General features: G+C 38.2%; 1 protein-coding gene across 3 annotated transcripts in view; it reads right to left on the minus strand.

Annotated features, from left to right (window-relative positions):
* The window catches only part of LOC136866206 (inhibitor of growth protein 1), a 75312-nt gene that overhangs the window by 36309 nt on the left and 18486 nt on the right, over positions 1 to 20517 (minus strand). Inside the window, exon 2 of one of the 3 annotated variants that reach the window (XM_067142971.2) lies at positions 17867 to 18038. The exons of 1 other annotated variant lie outside the window; for it this stretch is intronic. In XM_067142971.2, the coding sequence (XP_066999072.1) occupies positions 17867 to 17972 (106 nt within the window). In that variant the 5' untranslated portion in view covers positions 17973 to 18038. Of the gene's footprint in view, positions 1 to 17866; positions 18059 to 20517 lie in introns of those variants that run through there. One more of the 3 variants, XM_067142970.2, reaches the window with a different exon arrangement.

Here is a 20517-nt window from a genome sequence, read left to right on the forward strand (position 1 = left end):
GATGTTTCTCAATTACTCTGAGCTTCTTCTCGTCGGGAATTCTATTCTCCCGGAAGTACTCTTCCATTTCTCTTAAAAATCTCTTCGGAGACATTGCTGCAGAGTTATTGAAATGCTTAGGTCTGTCATCGTAAGTTTTGATGATATTGATTATCGCTGGGCTTCCATTCCCATTATTTCCAATCATCACGTCCTTGCTACTTCGTTCTGTTTCTCCACTTATCGTGGGTGTCCCTTCTCTTTCGTTGATCTGTATATCCACCATCCTTTGCTCGTTTAATTGTTTTGATACCTCTGCTTTCGTTATCTGTATTTCCCCTCTGATGTTCTGAATCTCTTTCTTCATTTCGTCTATTCCTTGCTCTGTTCTAAGCATTCTCTCTTCTGCTTCGTTTTTATTCTTTCTCATTTCATCATTTATCATCTCCATTTTGCTTCCAATCTGGTCATGTGCTAGAGTGAATTTATCCTCCACAGTTTTGTTTGTGGACATTACATTTTCATTTATCTTCTTTAACTCCTCATTATATTGACTCCATTTTTCCTGAGAATCTATACTTATCGATTCCATATTCTCGGTCAATTTCTTGATCTCGTCTTCTTTCAATCCTTGGATACAATTCTTACTTTCCGTTAGTTCGCTTCTAATTTTATTTATTTCACCGTAGATCTCTCTGTTCTTGTCTTCCATTTTCTCCATCATTTCTGTTTGCAGATCATCTAATCTGGCTTTCATCTTGGAAACTTCTTCTTCAATTTTTCCAATTCCTGTCTTTATCATTTCCTCTTGTCTCTTCTCCATTTTTCTTATCTCTTCCATCTGGTTTCGATGCCTTTCTTCTTGCTTCTGCTGATATTCTTCTTGCTTCTGCTGATATTCTTCTTGCTTCTGCTGATGTCTTCCTAATATCTCTTCTAACTGCTTCTTCTGTCTTTCTTCTTGCCTCTCCTCTTGTTTCATCATCATTTCTCGTAACATTTCTATCATTCCTTTTTGTTCTTCTTTCGTCTTCTCTAGATCCTCGGTTATCTTATTTATCTTCTCCTCCTTTTCTTTCAATCTCTCCTTCTGTTCTTCTTTAGCCTTTTCAAACTCCTCGATTATTCTGTTTATCTCCTCATCCTTTTCCTTTTGGTATTCCTCAACTTGTGACCTCAATTGATTAATAGTCGCCATTTTATGTCTATTATTGCTCAACCTCGCTAAAGACTCTATTTTGCTAATTGTTTATAGTTTACAACCAATAAAATATATCAGTATTTCAATTCAGTATGAGATCAACAATCCGGTCCTCCCACATAACCGACCATTCCATCGCCCCAGTTATTTATGAGACTTGAGAAAACAAAGAAATCATTCTTGATATTTCGGGACTTATTAACTTATTTGCTATCTCTACCTTAATAGAAAACAAAAATCATACAGCGATCTAACTTAACATTATTAACTATCTTAACTAACTATTTATCTGAAATATTTCTGCTACATATTCATTATCATTATCATCCACTTCTTCTTCAACTCCCATTCTCGATCATATGACTCTTTGCTTAGTTCTCCATTCCTTCTTCTCTAGGTTTCCTTCATAATTATCGACTCTCAATCATTTGCTTCCTATCAGTTCTGCTTCATATCTGGGTAAATCTTTCTCACATCCACCATTTTCTATTTAACTCTTCATGTTACATCTCCTCAGTTTTACTTCGTTCCTGGGTGTCAATTATTGCAATTATTCTTCTCTAACGACGAGCGTTAATTAATGTCGCAGCTATTTTCCAGAGACTGCTCGGCATTGTCAAATAATGTGCTAACAGTTAACTAATAACTTGGTTTAGCATCCACAGCCTTGCTTTAACAATGAGAGCAAATTAATGCTCATTATTCATCTCATCATCGGACTGGGTGTCCTCACTTTACTTCCATGTTAATGCTGTGCCCCTGGGTATCCTCAGTTTCTGCTCCACGAATGGGCGCCAATTTATGCACCGTACGGGGTACATTATTCGTATTGTGCCTTTTCCCTCACTGCCTCAAATACTCCGGCTAATACTCTAATATAAAATGTTGGATGGACAAATAAATATAATCATCTCCTAAAAATTAAGGACGTCGCGCAGATAAGAATAAAATAATTACATCAGCTTAGGTCTGCGACCAAATCATATTACCATCATCTGTATCTGCAAAAAAAAATCATTTGTATCTTCCATCCCATCCAACATGTGCATTGATTTATCTACATCGATACTGGCTTATCTCGGTGAATAACACATGAGAACCATATTTTATCATCAAATCATATATTCGTTCGCTGCACAATACCTTTCAGGGATACTCATTTCAATTAACCTTTTTATATATCGTGGACTCAACTGAGTAATGCACAGCCTTTTCCCCAAATCCGTCCGCAAAATCAATTCCAATTAACTGTAGTCAACAATAAAATAGATCTTTGACTTTATCTATTGATTATTTATAATTACTCCATCTAATACCTCTTCCAATGATGAATTGAATAAATAACAAGAATTCCAGTTGAAATCCTTATCTCCTATTTTATTGAAAAAAATTCGTTGTACTTGGAGTGAAGTATAATTACAATTACATATTCTGTTACACTCTTAGGAATTCCAATTCCAAATTGAGATACAATTCAATAATTTTCTTATCATATATAAAAAAAAAATTGTTGACATTAACATTACAATCTCGTTTCAATATTTTTGAAATACTAATAATTCATCGAAATGTTATTAAAACCTTGTAAAATATCCCCTAAATATTGTCGAGATGTCGTTGGAATGGTCGAAACACCTTGGAATATCGGTGAAAATCATGTTTCAATATTGCTTAATAATTATTGAAAGGTCACTGAAGTGACTGAAATTCCATGAAATATCGGCGGAATAATGTTTCAATATTGCGTAATAATTATTGAAAGGTCACTGAAGTGACTGAAATTCCATGAAATATCGGCGGAATAATGTCTCAATATTGCGTAATAATTATTCAAAGGTCACTGAAGTGACTGAAATTCCAAGAAATATCGGCGGAATAATGTTTCAATATTGCGTAATAATTATTGAAAGGTCACTGAAGTGACTGAAATTCCAAGAAATATCGGCGGAATAATGTTTCAATATAGCTTAATAATTATTGAAAGGTCACTGAAGTGACTGAAATTCCATGAAATATCGGCGGAATAATGTTTCAATATTGCTTAATAATTATTGAAAGGTCACTGAAGTGACTGAAATTCCATGAAATATCGGCGGAATAATGTTTCAATATTGCTTAATAATTATTGAAAGGTCACTGAAGTGACTGAAATTCCATGAAATATCGGCGGAATAATGTTTCAATATTGCGTAATAATTATTGAAAGGTCACTGAAGTGACTGAAATTCCAAGAAATATCGGCGGAATAATGTTTCAATATAGCTTAATAATTATTGAAAGGTCACTGAAGTGACTGAAATTCCATGAAATATCGGCGGAATAATGTCGAAATATCAAGAATATTAATTAAGTATCACTCAAATATCAACTAGACATCATTATAATAACGTTAGAGTTTCTTTGTATATCCTAAAAAAAAAAAATTCATAAATTTATGATCTTTGCTTTCTTTGTTTTCTCAAGTCTTCATTGTGTAATAACGAAAACAACATAAGTAAGTTCCATAAATATGGTTCAAGAATCACCATACAGCTATATATATATGTATATATATCGACTCAAAATAAAACCGAAAATGAAATATTCTTTATACTAGGTAAACTAATTCGGTCATAAAACCATCTGAAAAATAAATAAATAGGATTAGCCTACCATAACATACGTATGCAAACAAGCTAATCAAACATCTAGGAATGCAATACTTCCATTCGTAAATAAACATCTTTCTGCAAAATTAAAACAGAAAATGGTATCGGAAATTTGCCTGTCCATAAGCAGTAGTCATTTTAGTCATGAAGACGTTTCCTCCCTCCAAACCTGCGTTCGACAGAACTTCAACTTAGGCTTAGTTTATTATGTGAGATTCAATTGAAAAAAAAATATATGTTGACTTTCAGTCGCGAATGCCTTGTTTTAGGATATAATTTTTGATGACCATATACCATAAGTAGCCTGTAAATTCATTTACCTCTTAGAATCGTATGCATGTGCCACATAACCCAACTTCGTATACTGCTACGTAATTCACACGACGAAAACATCAACTGTAACGTAACATTAGCATTATGTCGCTTAAATATTACCAACTGCTCCAATCTATTCGTATTTCTCTAAATACTCATTCTGCCAATAATAATTCCTTATTACTTATACACTTCCCTATCTCCATTCTTTAGCTTATAATCTCTAAAGATTATCGGTCATAACAACGATTCCACCTAACAAAATCATTCGTTGCTCTAACTGTAGTGCAGTATACGTATAATCCATTCACATATTCTCATCATCTATCATGGGTTTACGGCATTCCGTAACACAAGCAATCACATATTCTCAGCAAAACAATGCGAGTATTAATATTTCAGGTTCTACTTACTTACTTTTAGTGTCAAATTATCGTCAAATGAAATTCTATTAATTTAGAAGACGGTCTAATACCATTCTGCATTGGACTGGAGTTGAATTACCCAGTGAAAGGCATAAGTCTTCAGAATTACATCGATAACGTCGGTTTTCAAAGCTTCACATAAAATAAACAAGCACTCCTACTCGTTGATTATAGATTTGAAACGTCAAAGACTACCTAACTCCGTATCTTAAATAAACTATAAGGATTCCTTTTTAATGACCCTACTCATAGAATTTTTTCTTGAAGAATTAAACATTAACCATATTGCAATCATGTATTAAATTAAATATTTACTATCGTTCATTCAAATATACGTAACTTTAACTACGAGAATTTAAATATAAGGAACTTGACTTATCTTGCTTTCGTTATTCGACTGGGATGGTCTTCATTCTGGATCTCTGCCTCCCGACTCGACTTGCGGTTCACGTCATCATTGGTTACTGGTGACTGGCCTCGGGTGTGGGTGATGTCGGCTGGCACGGGCTCCCACCGGATTGCGATCCCATTCTTGTGGTTTAGCTAGCCATCGTATCTCCGTCGATTACGTGCGGTAAAAACATAATAAAAGATAGCATTAGGGAATAAATAATTTCGAATATATATATTTTAGCTATCTAGTAGGTTATTCGTGAAGGTGCAATATTTAGCCCAAATACTTTCGGTATTTCTAGTTTGTCGCTAGCTTAAAGAATAAGCTGCCGATCTCTAATTCTTCTTTAAAATTTCGGCTATGAGTTCGTGTTGGTAAATCTTATGGGCGATTCACTTCTTTCACGCCCGATGCTTTCACTTCGTACTTTATGGCTTATTCACCGCCGTAGTTATATTATTCGCAGATTTCTTCTGTAAATTCAACCTCTTCTTTTCTTGAATATCAGTTCTTGCTGACAATCTCGTTCTGATGATCAATACCAAATTTTTTTTTAAAAGTGTCGTCTTTTTTTACTCGGGACAACAATCTGATTCTCTTATCACGGCCATTTGGATTGCTAAGGTCCGATCGTCGCAATATTAACTCATGGCCTACTTGATTAGTTATATCTGCATTTTCTCTTCCATTATGTAACCTCCGTCATTTTTATCGCGATGCATGGCAAGTATTAGGGATGCAACTCCCGATCATGACGCAAATCGGGCAATGAAATGGTACACAGTGTTCATTCCCAAATTAGCTCTATAGTTAAACTATACTAACTAGTCTGCAAAAGAGGGGTTAAGAATCCAACATGGCATGGCTCACACAATGTCACAGAGTGGAACACAAGGCTGCCAACTTATGAACTTAGGTCTGTCTAGCGACAAGACTATTGGCTAGTGACAAGAACATGACAATATGAGATACACCCAACTAGTGATAAGACCATTGGTCTGGACTGGTTAGGTCTGGCTAGTGATAAGGCCACTGAGCTAGGGGCAAGCAAAGGGAGTCTGGGGGCATAAGCCCCTACCTTGGAGCTGTGAAGCAGCCTTCAGGCCTCTAGTACTATGGTCGTCTGACAAGATGTCATGTAGATGTGCGGTAAGGAGTGCAAGGGGTAAGCATGGCTGCCACGCACGAGCCTGTCTTGAGTCTCAAGGCCTGACAATAATCATCTCTGCTGTTGGTGGCGACTCTTGCAAATTGAGAGGCTGTTTTGAAGTTTCAAAATGGTAGTGTAATTGGTCTTTAGTTACACATTTACTATAATTATAACTACTGCATAATGAATAGTTTAATAATGAACATGCATCTGTTTCTTCTGTCATGACTAATGTTTGTAACGAGTATAGTAGTACCTGTTAATCACGCTGTACCTACAAGATGCCGCGACTTCTCGTCAGACACAGATAGTATCCCTTGTGATAATATTGGCTAGTGACAAGATCATTGGTTAGTGTCAAAACCACTGGCTAGTGACAAGAACACGAGAGAATATGATACCATAAGATATCACTTTCAAATGTTGCAGTTTCATTATTTTCGTGGAATGTGGTAGCAGTGGGCCACACACGATGCGAAATCTATTGGAAACAATAGGAACAGAGGAAATGGTCACATCTTGGGGACCGACAGTGTCAGAATTTTTCTATATAAGAATATTTTTAAAGCATAAAAGAAGGATCTCTCATCTATTTTAAGTATTGTTTCACATTATTTCTGCACGATTTTCTCCTTCCTAAAAATGCGAATCACCTAGAATAGGTCTCTGTCTCCTCATTCCAAATACCCTCTTGTCATTGTTCCCACCTACTTGTACCAAAAATAATTACTTGTATATTCATGTCTGTTACTTATGAATTCGATATCCCGAGTCCACAGGGTTTTCATTCCTCTACAGCAAAATTGGATTGAAAACTGAGTGGTATAAAAATAAATTCATCTAAGAACCTCAACTCTTTCTTACAGAACACTGTTGATGTCAACTGTGAGCTCACCACTTTACCCTTGTTACATGTTGATTAGGTATCACTTACCTGGGAGTATACTTTAAAGTGATCCACCTGTACCAGATTTTAATTTCCTACATGACATTCAATCTCTTTTAGATCTGTTCCCAATTGACATCACTTTAGTCTTGGAAATGCTAATTTTCATACTTCACATTCACTCCACCTCTTCTCAAGCTACAAGATAGTAAATGCAGATTTTAGCATAGTCTGCCATTAGGACCAAGTAATAGACATAGGACTAGTGCTTTGTATGTTTTAACTCCTCTCAATCATTTTATACCTTGCAGCAAATAATCCATGCAAAGTAAAGTTTGAAAGATTACAGCCTTCGATTGCCTGGAATAACCTACCTCTGACCCCATAGACCCACATTGTAGTCCGCTTGGTGGCTACGGTAGTTAAAGTGTTAAAGTCTATATGGTCTGACACTGTGGTTAGCCAGTTCAAGTCCCATTGGTTGAGAAAATTTTCACCACCAGTATGTTGGCCAGCAGGGTAGAGGAGGTGGTGGTATACAATTTCTAATCACTAGATTGCATGCCAAAAGCCTGGATTAAATTCCAAACTTCTCCACAGTGCTCATATGGAGTGAGGGCATATGACGATGATGATTCGTCCATCGGATGGAAATGTAAAGCTCTGAGCAGACCAGTGTTATTCGACAGGAGTAGGCTACATGCCAACACCGGGTTTCACCCTTTCCCTACCTCATTATCATCACCATCATCCCACATCCAGACATGCAAGTCACCTATGGGCGTCAACATGTTGCACCAGGCGAGCCAAACATGTTCTTGGACACTCCTGGCACTAAACGCCGTATGATGAATAAAGCCCCACAATTTGGAAAACACCTTTCCACTTGCAACTCTACCACATGGAGGGGTCAGTGCTAGAGGTGACTAAGAACCTGCCACATTTTGAGAAAATGCAGTATGAAGTCAAAAAGGAATTTAAAATTACAGCAGCTTTCAAAATCATTTATTGAACCATCTGGACACTGAGAAAAGTATCCTCTTTCATAATGAAAAGTATTCAAAAATTACTCTTATGCTAGTATTATATCAGTAACACAAATTCTACAAATTATTCCCTCAAATAAATACCTATAATATGTCCTCTGACAGTCAGCATGTTTTATGGTGTAAAGACAATGGGAAAGATTTTTTTTTGACTTTTCAATAATTGCACATACCCTATCATCACCACCATATACAGTTTCCAGGTATTGGCCAGGTCTGCATGGAACATAAGCCTCTCCATCTCTTCTTGTCTTCCCACCACTTCCCCCTCTTCACTGTTGCCCAGTCCTCTCCTCTTCTCTGCACATACTCTTCTGCTCCTTTTATCCACCTGTCTCTTGTTTTCCTCTTGGTCGTTTTGCTGTTATCTCCATTTCGTGAAACGTCCTGGGTACCCTTTCCCTTCATGTGTCCATACCATACACTATTGCAGGAATTAAACTATAATATGCCCTCTTCATCGTGATCTGTTGTTGCCTCCACTGCTGCCAGATTTCTGTAGAGCTGATGATGAACGAGAGTAATATACTTAACAGATCGAATAGGTCAGCTCTATTTTCTTTGTTTGCAGAGGTTACCCTGTGCCACTGAGGATACAGGAGTGGGGTTGTGCCCCTAAATCCACTTGGGCTATATACTTTTCTCTTACTCAGATCAATGGCCACTGGAACAAGTTCTTGAAAACTGGAGAAAGCTGTGAACCTGACTGGGCTATCTTTATGAAGAACAATGAGTCAGATCTGAAACCACTGCACTTTTCGGCCTGCAATAGATGTTGTGACATACCCGCTCTGCTAGCTCCACAATACAGTAACTAATTAGTTATGTGACGTGTCCAGAAATTGCCACACACTTGGAAACTAATTCTGATAATTTACGATTAAAAATTTGATAAAAAACGCTCTCTGTGGTTTCCCATTCCCCGTCATTCTCTGTTGAGCAGCTGCTCATCTGGTCATTATGGTATCATTCCTGCCTGCTGCGTGTGTCAATCACTAATTGAAAAAAGTCTTATCTAGCCCTAACACTCCCTGTTGCCCAGAAATTCATAATGTGAATATTAGTCCTGACAAAAGACAAACCACCATGGGTTCACTATAGAGGAGAGAAATCAAGATCGGAATTCTTCCAAGTTATTGAGATCAACTTTCCATTAAAATCCAGCTATAATCAAAGACTTAACAAGTCTTTTTGGGAATTGTGGGTGTGTTAGGGCCTAGGCCCAGAGAAATCTGGAACATTCCCCTCCGCTATAAAAGCTGGCACATTTCAGGCCATGTTGTCTTTGTGATGGCTCCAGTCTAAAGGTTTTGAGTGTGTTCATAGCGGAGGCAGGGGGGAAGGTCTCCCTCGTCCATCTATGAGAGGTCCACCAGCTCAAGGTAATGGCAGATTCTGCTTAACTATGTGATAGTCTTTGAAAGCTCGCTCCAGGGGAAGGTTTCAATTTTCTTTCGCCATGTAACTTTTATTTCTTAATGTAAATTTTCACACAAGTCTACAGAACTTACTCGAACTTTTAAATTTATCTCTTAATTTTGTAAACTTTCTCTACATCTAGTCACATCCGTAGTATAGGCTTAGCCTCTGTAACGTCGGGCCATCAGTCCACCTACGGGATAAGTATTTTCACATGAATTTCAAGGAGTGCAAGAGTTCGCCTCCTAATATTTTTCTTTTCTGTCTGTAACGTTAAACTTTTGTTTTTACCAAAGGTCATGTAGAAGGGGTCCTTGTTACCCCTGTTAAACTCAATTTCATTCACTTCATTTTAAGCCAATAAGACTGCTGAACAGTTAAGACAGTGAACACTGTTTAATTTGGTTAAATGTAGGTTGTGCCTTTGATAGGCCTGGTAAGTGTAAATTTGTGGAGCAAGGATGCTCTTCCTACTGGTAAAAAAAAAAAAAAAAAGAGAGAGAGATCAGTCTCCTTGACTGCTGGTTGAAAGGAGAGTAGTGCTCCTGTAAAATTTGTAAATAGGGAGCTTCAAGCTCAGGTTGTTAATTTGTTGTTATCTGACCTTCACCTTTTCAGACAAACAAGACACCAGTGGCGGCCGGTCAGTACGTGCTACCGGGCTCCAGCACGTAGCTTGAAACTGTAAGGAATATTATTTATGTACAGTAAAATTATCGTGGTGCCTTTTCGTTTTGAGTACGATATGAATTTGTGTTTTGTGAAAATCAGGACGAGATCTGTCGAACACCTAGCGCCGTTCTCCCGGGGAACAAGGCTCGTGCTCATGTGAAGTGAGCCCTTGCCTGTAGCCTGGAGGAAGCAATACGCAGGCGCAGCCAAGCTTGCAACACTCCCCCTAGCCGGCGGAGTATACCATAAACCGGGATCAACTTTCACTGATCCCGTCTATAGTTACTTCCTCTCCCGCAAGGGGGTAGAAGTACTCGATGTCTCCTGCTACCTTGATGTTCACGGCCGACTGGATCCCTCGCTGCGCTCCTTAGCTAGCTAGAGCGACGCATCAAGTCGGCCGTGTGATGTTGAACGTGGTAAGCGAGTCTGCCACTAGAGAGTAGCATCGTCTGGGCTCGAAAGTAAAGCGTAAGCGGAGGCAATCTATCTCACACATGCTTATTAAAATATCCATCTTCCTTTTGTGTCAAAAATAAGGAATTCGTAGGTGAGTCAAAGAATCTTTGAGTGACCCTAAATGTGATCCCGCATTACAATGTAATTTACTCTGGTGAAATGAAATAGCGTATGGCTTTTAGTGCCGGAAGTATCCGAGGACATGTTCGACTCGCCAGATGCACGTCTTTTGATTTGACGCCCGTAGGCGACCTGCGAGTCGTGATGAGGATGAAATGATGAAGAAGACAACACATACACCCAATGATGGTTAAAATTCCAGACCCAGCCGGGAATTGAACCCGGGATCCCTGTGACCAAAGGCCAGCGCGCTAACCATTTAGCCATGGAACCGGACATTTACTCTGGTAATAGGGGAGGTCTCAGTGAATCAGTTGGCAGCTCTTTCAGTTGCTTTGTGCGGTTTTTAATCTCGCGGTTATATTACTGGTGCGTGTTTTTTCTGTCATTGTGTTAGTGCTCAAGTTTATACGGAGATTTATCAAATTATTTATCCACTGCAGTGTATATAAAGTGAAATTAAATTAGTACTCTTAGTGGGGATCTATATTCCCACGATTCTATTTGCACTGATGTAAGTTGCGCCATTAGGTTAGTAAAAACAATATTTCTCGAATGAATTATTTATCTCGTAGACAGTTGTCGAAGAATTCATCTGCTTCCAAATTAATGTTGTTTTTGTTTGTTCTGAGTTATAAATTGTGAGAAAAGTTGTATTATTATTATTATTATTATTATTATTATTATTATTATTATTACCAAGTTTGAAGTATGCGTTGTTCATCATGGCAATATGCAGATTTAAAACAGCGTATTTAGCTTGTTTTTTTGTAGCACGTAGGACGATTTTTTCACGAGCCGCCACTGCAAGACACATCTGTACTTAGACTGTGCTTAGGAATTTTGTAAGTCTTCAAACTTCCCATCTGAGAATCCTTACTCACAATTTTGCTCCTGATAAAGTAACCAAAGGATTCCACAGCAGCAAAATCCTATCTAAACACCTTCTTAGTGATAACCATCAAGTAGGCACATGCTTCAGACTTTTTCCTGATCTCTGTGTGGTGTAAAGTATGAAATTCTCTGAACTTTTCTTTCCTCTTTGCACTCCTTTCCACATAATAAAATATATCAATTATACTTCTATCTACATTAACAGGCAAGCACGCCGCACCCTTCTCTGCAGCAAGATTAATTAGGTGACAAGAGCAGCCTACGATGATTATGTTACCATTTTCCCGCTTCAAACATTCTGCCACACCATTCTTTAATCCTACGAATACTGGAGCATTATCAGCACCAAGAGCTAAGTAGTTTTTTAATGGAATGCAGAATTCCAGAAAAGTTCAGAGCAAAAGATTGGCAATGTTAGCATCAGTAGCATCCCCTTCTAAATTAGGCACAGAGAGTAGACAACTCTGAATTTCATTCGGCTCAGGCCTAAAAAATGTAGCATTCACCTACAAATATGATACAATTTTCACACTTTCTTCCATGCACATTTCTGTAATGATAGCCGCTATTTTCATTCTAGCACACCCATATCATTAAGCGATTTCTGAATCGGGAAACATTTTACGAAACTAAGGCCTTGCCTGTTCGGCACTATTTACAGGCAGGTTATGTTCTACGATAAATGACGTAAATAAAGCCTCGGCATTCTTCACAAGATTTACATCTTGATTTTTACGAGAAAAGTTCAGTTTCTGGTTTCTATCTACACACTGGACACCCTCCCTATGTTTTTTGTTTGCACATATTTGAGTATATCGCACTTCCTGCAACGCACAACTGAAAAATCTCACCTACATATACCGTAGTACAGAATGTGAATGTTTGTCCCTCCCTGCATTAACTGAAACAGGGAAACTCTTCCCTAAAGTGCTTTTAAACACTGCATCTTATTTCTTATTTGACATTTTGGCCAAAACAAATACAGTATTAAGACACACAACCAAGAAGAACTACTACATGATGTAACACGAGCACTTATGCTGGTTCTGTCCCGGGTTAGACATCTATGGCGTGCGACTTCTGCGGTTAGGTTACTCGCCTGCGACTTCCACTTCCTATTATTAAGCTGCTTTAGTATTTGACTGTATTATAGACCAAAGAGGAGCGCGTGGCTGGCCACCATGCCCCGTACTGCCATCCGGTAGTGATTATCAGAACTACTATTGACCAGCCATACTCAGCCATACATCGACAGAACGAGGAAATGCGCGGGAGTTTAAAAAAACACGAAAATTACTGAAACTGCTCTGAAAATCGGGGGATTAGTCGTAGCGATCGGTAGATCGGAAAGAACGATGAAAAATCGGAAATCTCCCGCTTTGTAATCATAACTTATGGGATTTAACCACATTTGATATTAATGATACTGGCCCTTCTAATAATTTATGGTGAATAGCTGAGGATGGCTGCAATGAACAGGTGAGACTAGTACTATTCGATGATATTAACTATGTATTGATTAGGTGGAAGAATAAATTAAAATTTGTAAAGAAGTGTTAGTATGAAGGGTACGTTGGAAATGAGTCATTGAACTTAAGCACCTTCTCTCCAGTACTTCTAGGAGTTTTGTTATGTGGAGTGCGTTTCTCTCAACAATCAGGAGCAGGCAGACCCATTTGTTTCCGCTTCAAGGCCAGATAAATAGAACTGCCTGAACTGCATAGCGTTTTGAAGTAAAACTTCTTGCAGATAACCTGGTCTCTGCCACTAGCATCTTGCATTCTATATACCCTAATGTTACTCCATCAATATTATTCAGCCTTAGTATGGCATCTTCCACCAACGGTTACTGTTATTGATCCCACAATGAAAGCATTCTTTAATGACCAGTCCGATTTGTAAAAACTATGATAAATTTCTACTCGCCTTTTCTAAGGTATCGGATTATTACAATTCTTTGAACAACAACGTTACTTATCTGTTAATTCTCGGGTTTTAACAGGCTGCCACATGATGTATACTCCTGCCCAGATTCTAACAGTTTTTTTCCTGATTACTTTTTTAATGTTTGAGTCTAGTTTCCGTTTTATCCCATGATGCATTTGAATATCATAATCTATAAGTAAAATGGAAGGGAATAATAATAATAATAATAATAATAATAATAAATAATAATAATAATAATAATAATAATAATAATAATATTTTTTCTTCTTTCTGGCTGCACAGCAGTCGCTTGGTAGGCCATGGGGTTTGGTTTGGTTTTCTTTAAGTTTGGTCTACTCTGGACCATGGTAAACAATCTTCCTCTCTTCTGACCATATATTCTTGGACTTCTCATTTTGCTTTTCCTGGAAACTCCTGAATTTATCAATTTTATCTTGAAACATATCTCTATTAAAGATTTCTTTTGGATTAATGCCAACTTCCTCCATGTCCTTTCTCATTTCTTCCACACATATAGTAGTTGCTTTTAATCTGATGATGTAGTTAAAGACTTTCTTTGTTAGTCGACTCTTGTTCATTCTTGTTTTTTTGCAATCTGCTTTAGGTCGCACCGACACAGATATGTCTCATGGTGACGATTGGATAGGAAAGGCCTAGGAGTGGGAAGGAAGCAACCATGCCCTTAACTAAGGTACAGCTCCAGCATTTGCCTGGTGTGAAAATGGGAAACCACAGAAATAGATCTTCATGGCTGCCGACAGTAGGGTTCGAACCCACTATCTACCAGACGCAAGCTCACAGCTGCGTGCTCCTAACCGCACGGCCAACTCGCTCGGAAAAACTATATTTTATAAGAAAGGATATTTGATTCACAATTAAGTATTTATTTATTTTCCACCTAGTCGATACAATGATTGCTTAAGGCAATTTTTAATGGTCAAAAATGGTACATGTATCGTATATTATCAACATCTTCAGCCACATAACACTGTTTAGATGAAAAATATATAAAATTGACAAAGTAATGTTTTAGAGGAAGTGTCCTTATGTTAATTTTAAGGACAGTTCCTCTAAAGCACATATGTTAATTTTAAGGACACTTCCTCTAAAGCATTACTTTGTCAATTTTATATATTTTTCATCTAAACAGTGTTATGTGGCTGAAGATGTTGATAATATACGATACATGTACCATTTTTGACCATTAAAAATTGCCTTAAGCAATCATTGTATCGACTAGGTGGAAAATAAATAAATACTTAATTGTGAATCTATTGAAGTGCAATACGGACCATGAAGCTGATTTTATGTAAAGGTTATTTGATACGGAGGAGACGTCTATCGGCCTGATCGATAAAGGAAATAGCCGCCAAGCATAACATTATTTGCAATCTCTTCGAATCCACGACCACAAGACGAAGTGTGAATGGAAATTATAGACATAAATGAGCTAGTCTGGAGTTCTTCGCAACCCGCCCTGGACACAGGATCGGCGCAATATTCTGTGACGTTATGATGAGGGCAAAATAAGCTTTCATTTCATGTATGGATACATCTTTCCATATATTACCACAATCCCCATCCGCCAGAAATGCATTGCATGCATATACTTATTAGTTTCATTGATGATCTCTGTCCAGAAATCACCGTCCAAGAATTTGCCAAGTACATCTGTCTCTCTTCCAGGTTCAAGCAATTATCGAGAAATCAATGGATTGGTTCCGCATTGACCACTGAAATGGAATGGTTTCCATGGAATTCGTATGTTACAGAAGCGTTTCTGGATATAACAGCATTAAAGAACACCACTACTGGGGAGATATTCACGCAGTTTTAGAAGTAACTGTTCAAAAAGTACAGTTGCTTTGGGAGAAGCTAGTATCTGTGACTTTGGATGAAGCTCCCGCTAGGGTGCGTATAACAGCTGATTTTGATTCCCATTTACAGTCCAAAATACAATCATGAGGATTAATCATGTGCCCTGTGCACTGAGTGCTTCATCAGGAAGCACTGCACCAAAGTATTACGGTATGAAGAAATTATGGCAGTTGTCGTTAACATACTTAATTTCATCAGATTTAATCACCGACATTTCAGAGAATTCTTAACCGATTGGAGACTAGCACAGCTAGTGATATTTATTCGTGGCGTGGAAACCATTTTATGTGTGTACTTTCATCTAAGGACAGGGCAAGTGCAATAAATTGTTTAATTTTTTTGGACAGCTATTGTTTTACATCTGAACTGAGCTCTTCTATACGGCGAGCTATAGTTCGGACTGAGACACTTACCATATTAAACGTGAAAGACTCTTCTGGAGTCAGTATCTCAGAAGCTGTTTTTAAACACTGTTTTACAACAGGTCCTTCAGTGCAAGGTTGGCACTGTCTCGCAATTAAATGTGCGATTTTATAACTTACTTCGACAGCAGCTGGATTCCATAATTACGGTGTGATTTCCTGTTAAAAAGAAAACACGTGTTTCGTTAAATCTGTTGTTTAAACACTTGCATGCAGTAAACTGAATATTTTAAACAACCAAAATTTTTGTATTGTTACCAATAGAATCTACAGTACTTTAAAACTTACAAAATGAAATACGCCAAAAACTGGAAAATACGTGTCAACTTAAACACTAATTAGAAAACGTACCTGTTTAAAGTCTTCAAATCTTTTATCAACTTTAGACGTTCATCTTCTTCTAATATGTCATGTGTGCTCACGTTTAGCTTTGTAATGTCTTTAAATATATTTTTTTGCAACTATAGTCGCATTACACAAGAGGCATGTAAATCCACCATCACCACTCGCAGAAACAAAATACAGTATTTGTCTTCCCACAGAGAAGTCGGTTGACTATACGACTTAGCTACACTGCTGCAATGAATTTGCTAAGCCATGATATGTAACTTCAATGTTCACTACTCGCAGCCGCTGCTCAATGACTTACTGCCCACCCAGCTTGAGTTTGGAGAAGCAAATATGCGCCCAGACACAGAAGTCGCTGAATGCTGAGGCCTGCTCTAAACCCAGCAGACTCCAATGTCTCCTCGTACAGATAACTTGTTTCTTGCAATGCCAGAATGAATATGTTTCTTTCCTCCGAAATTTTCATTAAATGTTCCAGTTTTCCTATTTGATGGATTGTATTGTGTTTAATGTTCCAAGCAGATGTTTTCATTTAGGTCTTTTTGTGACGAGGTTTCAATAAGCTCCGACTCTTCCTTACATGACATTCCGGGCACTCCAGAATACAAAGACCCAGTTGCATCGCTGAGGGATTTCCATTTTTGGCTGCCCCCTGGAGGAGTTGCCACAGAAGATGTTTCCATCATATTAAAATACGTGTCAACTTAAACACTAATTAGAAAACGTACCTGTTTAAAGTCTTCAAATCTTTTATCAACAGGAGATCCTATTTTCAAATACAGAACTGAGGTTGTAAGCCCCAGAGCCCTTTTCTCTCGCGATAGATCCACAAACCTCTGAAAATCCCTTCTCTAACCACAAGGCAGTGGTCTAATTAATCAACGTTAGTTGGGAGGGGTTGCCTCTTCCGCCAATTCCACCATACCGATGATGAACTCCGCTTTCACTGTCACAGAGGTTTGCACAGGTAATGTTGTGGTAGTATGTAGAAGGCAGATGCTGAATAACAGGAAATAGATGAATGCACATGAGAGCAATACAAAACCATTACATCCATCGTAATGGCACCCAGAATTATACAGTCCACATCCCAGCCAATGTTGGTGAGGGTATGTAGAGTACCCGTCTTCAAGGTTTCCATGGCTTTGATGGTAAATATAAGAAGATGGCTGACAGTTAGGGTAAATATGGTAAACAAATACACCGAGTCTCTCTCTACATAGTGTTATCTATGGACTGAATTGCAGGTAAAACAAAATGGCTGACACTTGGGGCACAAAAGGTACATTTTTTGAGCCAAAAATCAACATTACAAGATCTCAGATCCACTAGATATCACTAACACACACTCGATACATGTTACAGTGCCACAAACACTGCCAGGAAATCATAAACGAGCAGAGTTCCTTCTTACAGATGGATATTTGCTGCACCAAAATTACACACGTCCATCTACTGCCATTACTTTATTATTATCAATTTCAGAAAGGTATGCACATTAGCTGATGTATCAAATATAACGGATTTAGTAGGCCTATGCAATGCAGTAGGTATGCTGTAAAAGCGCCAGACATGACAAGTGCCACACTGCTTTAAAAACCTCTTACATCTATTTTATGGACTGCCACCCACACTTTTTATATCTAAAACAAATTAGGCATACCTGATTCATTAGTGAAGATATTTCCTTCCATCTGATATGTACTATCATCATCGTTAACAGTAGATAAGTCCGATACTGATGAACTCTCATGCAACACCACCGCCATCTTCTCGGCAGTTAGTCATGTATGGCTCACACATCACAGTCTTCTTTACAGTGCCAGACTTGCTCACTGATGGCAGCACGTTACAGACATAGTAAGGTTGTTAGTCATGCCTGGCACTGATAGAATACGATCTTTTCAAGGCATTACACTAAACATATCAAAATGAGCTGTTATGCCACTTAATCACCTCTGGCACTGAGGCACTTATATAGGCCTTCTCTAGATCTACAAAACATACTTGTTTATTCCTCTCGCAACATTTTAATAATAATAATAGTGTTAATAAGAATAACAAAACGTGTTTAACAACCTTTTATTTCTATTGATAATAAGAGATTCTGGCAAGCTATATATATGAAGGAATTCACTTATGTGGCAGTAAATCTTCTCATACAAGTTTTTATATGTGGATTACCGGTAATTGTTCGCGAGTTACGACCCTGCCTTCGGAACTACTCAAAGAGCTACATCCCTTTTACATTGCAGGATCGTGATAAGAACTTCCTTCTTGTGGCAGGACAATTAGAGATACAAACATGGCGCATCAGCCCCAAAGGGTTTTTGTCTACCAAGCAATCGCTGCTCAGCTTGAAGGCCTGCAGATTATGAGGTGTCATGCGGTTGGCACGACAAATCCTCTTGGCTGCTATTCTTGGCTCTCTAGACCGGGACCGCTATTTCGCCATCAGATAGCTCCTCAACTATAATTATGGAAACTGAGTGGACCTCAAAACAGCTCTCAAATCCAGGTAAAATCCCTGACCTGACCAGGAAACAAACCTGGAGCCTCCGGGTAAGAGGCAGACACGCTACTCCTACACCACAGGTGGGTCAGTTACTTGAAGATACACAGGAGTTAACAGACAAAAGTCTGAAGTATAGAATGCAAGAGATAAACAGGAAAAATTAGTATAAATTAAAAACAAGGTGGCAAACAACAAATACAAAAAAGTAAAGGATCTGTTAAATCTGGTATCAATAGAACTGCTCATATATTATCCAGTTATTATAATCTATTATACCGGATGAGCAACATAAAGCGGAACCAGTCCCTCAGGGCAGCCTCCACACGACAGGTGTGTGCATGACAGGAAATCCACAGTAAATACATTGTCGCGTAATCTATTTCTAACAAACAACACATCCTGTGTGTGGGAATTCGTGAGTGAGTGAGTCGACCAGTGGCAAAATAGAGTGCCGGATGTACTCAAGGCCGCACTACCGCACCAGGTTTCAATGTTTGTTGAATGTCTGCAAATGTGGCACATGTTTTGTTGGTGGTATTATTAATAATAATGTTATTTGTTTTACGTCCCACTAACTGCTCTTTTACGGTTTTCGGAGACGCCGAGGTGCCGGAATTTAGTCCCCCAGGAGTTCTTTTACGTGCCAGTAAATCTACCAACACGAGGCTGATGTATTAGAGCACCTTCAAATACCACCGGACTGAGCCAGGATCGAACCTGCCAAGTTGGGGTCAGAAGGCTAGCGCCTTAACCATCTGAGCCACTCAGCCCGGCGTTGGTGGTATTAGAAAAGTGTGTGAATTCAGTGAAATGGCTCAGGTCAGGTGTCAGTATTCTGTTCCCAAAGAGTATTCACTTACGATTCATACGTTCGTATAGAAAGTGCGAGGGCCGTAAGGAGAATATTTCAAGAAAAGTTTCCTGGTGTTCAAATTCCAGGTTGGATTTCGATTCATAGATTAGTAAATAAATTACGTAAGACGGGAAGTCGTCTTGATAAGAAACGTTATAAACCACGTATAGTACTCGCACAAGAAACTGTAGGTAACATTGGTAATGCTCTGAAATGGTCTCCTACAAAATCACACACTTTAGATGAACATCGAAATAACATTTGTCAAGAATCGAGGATTGTGGTGACGTTTAGTAAATTCACAGAGGCTTGCAGACTGAATGCTGAAAGGCATAACAGTCTATAATGATAATGTATGTATGTATGTCTGTATGTAAGAAAAATTGCTGCCATTTCTCAGAGGGAACTGCCGAGGGTAATGAACAATTTCCTAAGCAGGTGCCAGAAATGCTTGAACAACGAAGGGAGGTAGTTTCATCTTCTGGCGTGATGTACGTGAGTACTTTTATTTTTGTTGTTATTTGTTTGTTTGAAATAGATTATGCGACAATGTATTTACTGCGGACTTCCTGTCACGCACACACCTCCTGTGTGTAGGCTGCGCTGCTGGGCTTTATGATGGTCACCCTGTAGAAGAAAGGGCACAATACAGGAAGCCGACTGTCTAGAAAATAGAAGTTACAGAGGAAAAGTGGCTTACTTATGCAAGTGACACCAATAATCACCTTAGGTTTATGTCTTAACCCTCACAGAGAATTTTAAGAGGAGATCAAAGGACAAAGGCAGGAGATATAAACTATCAACTTGAAAAAGAAAATACCAAAACCCAATATATTAGTAATGGAAGTACTATAATAATAATAATAATAATAATAATAATAATAATAATAATAATAATAATAATAATAATAATAATAATAATAATAATGTCTTTCATTAGTAAACA

The sequence above is a fragment of the Anabrus simplex genome, chromosome 3, assembly GCF_040414725.1.
Source record: "Anabrus simplex isolate iqAnaSimp1 chromosome 3, ASM4041472v1, whole genome shotgun sequence".
Classification (NCBI taxonomy): Eukaryota; Metazoa; Arthropoda; class Insecta; order Orthoptera; family Tettigoniidae; genus Anabrus; species Anabrus simplex.